Source organism: Mastomys coucha, unplaced genomic scaffold (genome assembly GCF_008632895.1).
Source record: "Mastomys coucha isolate ucsf_1 unplaced genomic scaffold, UCSF_Mcou_1 pScaffold23, whole genome shotgun sequence".
Taxonomy (NCBI): Eukaryota; Metazoa; Chordata; class Mammalia; order Rodentia; family Muridae; genus Mastomys; species Mastomys coucha.
In genome coordinates this window covers 18595180-18598586 of record NW_022196906.1, presented here as the reverse complement: position 1 = coordinate 18598586, position 3407 = coordinate 18595180, and the positions used below count along the sequence as shown (strand labels likewise).

At 35.6% G+C, this 3407-nt stretch overlaps 1 protein-coding gene across 3 annotated transcripts in view; it reads left to right on the top strand.

Moving 5' to 3' along the window:
• Dpy19l1 (dpy-19 like C-mannosyltransferase 1) overlaps positions 1 to 3407 on the top strand; it is a 95724-nt gene that overhangs the window by 61909 nt on the left and 30408 nt on the right. For all 3 annotated transcript variants that reach the window (XM_031345777.1, XM_031345778.1, XM_031345776.1), the window contains exons 11-13: positions 348 to 434; positions 2049 to 2108; positions 2522 to 2602. In XM_031345777.1, the coding sequence (XP_031201637.1) occupies positions 348 to 434; positions 2049 to 2108; positions 2522 to 2602 (228 nt within the window). The remainder of the gene's footprint in view (positions 1 to 347; positions 435 to 2048; positions 2109 to 2521; positions 2603 to 3407) is intronic.

Genomic DNA, 3407 nt, shown 5'->3' with positions numbered 1-3407 from the left:
TCTTAAACAGTGAGTTAAATTGATTTGGATTGATATGGGAAGCTTCTCTCAGCATGTTAATAGTAAAAGCAAGAGAGGATACTTTGGGCGTGTGGCTACTTGGGGCTTAAGAGGGAAGTATAAACTAATTTCCTTATGGCAGTGTCTGGGGGAGTGCACAGGAAATGGCTGGTGATGGCCATCTTGCTGTGCGGGGCATGGGATGTAGAGTGAGCTGGGTTTGCCTGGGAGCCCTTTTCGAGTTCTTCAAATTCCTTCTATCATGGACGCAAACAGCTTGAAACTGAACGCGCTGTTCCCTTGGGTCTGTGCACACTAATCTAGTGCCTTCCTTTTGGATTTTGCAGATCTCTCTTATGCTTTGCTTCGTGCTGATGTTTGGGAACTCCATGTTACTAACATCTTACTATGCATCGTCTTTGGTAATTATTTGGGTAAGTATTCCTTTGGCTGCTTTTTTAAAAAATTAATTTTATGTACGTATACAATGAAGTATGATCATGGATGTTCCCCAGATAGTCTCAGCACTCAGTCCCAGCTTCACCTTTTTTTTTTTTCCCTCAATAACTATTTTCAGTTAATCTGTCTTTGGCTGCTTTAGAAACAAATAGTTTCCATTTCTTTATCACTGGCTTGGGATTCGTGAGTAACTTCTGCAGGGTCATATGAAGTATCTATCAACTGTATTTCTACCTGACAGAGTGATGAAGTTCTTTCTCACCTGGAAAGCAGAAGACTCAGTGAAGTCACTATGAGCATGCTCAGAGCCCGCCTCACCGTGGCTCAGTCCCTGGCTGTTCTCTTGCTCCCTCAGCTTCCCTTGCTCCTGCTTTTGTTCATGGGCTCATGTCGGAGGTTTACTGTACTTCTTATTTTTTCTTTTCATCTTTTCAGTCTAAGTATAAAAGTCTTGTTAAATTTAGACTCTTGTGCACCTTAGAAACTGGCTTTGATTCAAGGCCTTTATTGTTATAGTGTTTAACAAGCCTTACCTGAATCCATGTACCTTAGCTGAGCTTGTGCCTGAGACACACGCATGCGCATAATACGCTCCCTATCTGAGCGCTTCCTGCCTTTTGAGGAGCGTCCTTTCATTCACTTGGTCTCACAAGTTGCTACTTTATACCAGTTCCAAGAAATGTGCCTTTCCAGCCTGAGGCTCTGCCTGTTCTCTCCGCTGAAGCATGTTTAGCCATGGCCATAAGCATGTGCTGATGCTATTTTCAACCCTAAACTCGGAGTTGCTGTCATTGCACTCAGGATTAAGATTGGCAGATTTTTAATATTATATTTGCCAAGTTTGAAATTTGTTTTTCTCTCTAGAGGTAATATAGTGTAGGATTCATGTGCCTGGCAAGACTTTAACACAGAAATAATTTTGTTAAGATAGTAAAATCTCATCAGGTAATTCAGGAACTTTTAGCTTAGTGGGAACCTTATGTTTATATGACCTACTTAAAATTTGAAATTGTTACATACTTCTTTATAGGCAAACCATATATAAAATAGAGCTTCATTTTTTTTGTTTGTTTGTTTGTTTTTTTGAGACAGGGTTTCTCTGTGTAGCCCTGGCTGTCCTGGAACTCACTCTGTGGACCAGGCTGGCCTTGAATTCAGAAATCTGCCTGCCTGTGCCTTCCAAGTGCTGGGATCAAAGAAGTGCGCCACCACCGCCCAGCTGAGCTACATCTTTTATGTATGCTGATTTTCTTTCAATTTTACAAACTCAGTGAAGTTAGGGGTTTTTTAGCCTTAATTTTTTAAAAGGATGCTTTAAAATCACTAACTGCATATGTGGACAGGGGGTGATAATTGTAAAAACTCCATAAAACAAAGCAAAAGGCATGGCTGTGGGAAGGAAATTTGTAAAGAGAAGGGATGGGGACTGAGGGTTTGCAATGAGAGAGTAATTAGGATGTATTTATACATGTGTCAAAGTGTCAAATAACTAAACAATCAGTCATGTGCTGAATTTTATATTCTTCAAAGTCTTAATTATTCAGAATATTATTACTTGAACTTCTGATGTTATTTGTGATCCTATTTAGGGCATGCTGGCAATGAAACCCCAGTTCCTAAGAATGAATGTATCTGAACTCAGCTTATGGGTAAGCAGAAACCGATGCATTTTTTTCTTCTCCAAAATCTAACATTGGTTTTATGCTTTACTTTTAAAAGACTTATACATACAATGGGAGGGCTCAATGTGTGAAGAGCCTTCTAGGTTTAGTAATCCACTGAGGTTTTATTTCTTTACCCATGTTTCTTCTGAGGAGCAAGCATGTGTGACTAACCCCACCCCACCCCCGATAGGAGTTAAGCAGGAAATGTCATATGTTTTTCAGGCTTATTTTTTGTTAAAATAAACCTTGGTTTCAGAGTAATAGGCATTTTTCCTTGGAGATTAAGATATTGTTTACATAGGAATAAAGCATTTGTTGTTTTCAGTTCACCAGGCTATAAAAAGCAGAAGCAAAGTTAGTTTTTTTGTTTTGTTTTGTTTTTAATTTTTCTTTTGTAGGTTATCCAAGGATGTTGTTGGTTATTTGGAACTGTTATACTCAAGTGTTTGACTTCCAGGATCTTTGGCATTGCAGATGATGTAAGTATATGTTTGATTAAAATTGAAAGACTTAAAAAGAATCCAGTAGGCAGAGAATTAATGAAATTCTTAGAGTATCATTACTTAAGCTAGATTTCAAGTTGTGAAGTATATATTATTTTCTCTCTTCAATGAAAGAAAGAAAATTTAAAAAGTGCTTTTATATATATATATATATATATATATATATATATATATATATATATGTTTCCTTTTTAAGTTAAAGCAATTTATCTAATAATACATAGTAATACCACAGGGCTTTTCACTGGAGGCCATTGAACACAGCAATGATGTTATTTATTGTGCTTCTTGTTATATTGCTGCAATAGCACAGTAGCATTTGTTTCAAATCAATGGGCTAACTCAGTTTTTTTTTAACTTTTATTGCATTATGATGAGAAAAGTTACATGATTTCAATTTATCTGAATTTGTTAACATTTAAAAACATATTTCAATTAAATATAATTGAATCACATTCTTGTTTCTCTTTTGTACCACTGCTCCTCCCAGAGATCCCCCCTTCAATACCTACAATATCTATTTTGTCATACTCCTTAAAATTTATAAAATATTATAAAAATAAGTATTATAAAAGTTGTTTGATATAAAACAACAATCAATTTAACAGTCTTATGTAGATACTCGTCTACAGCAATAGTGAAAGTACATTTTTCTCAATATAAATTTTAAATAACTCCAAACTTCAAAATGCTTCAAAATAATACATCACTACTAGTATTTTCTTAAATAAACATGAATATATAAAATCTTCTTGTTTATTTTGTATTTAGTAGAGTTTAA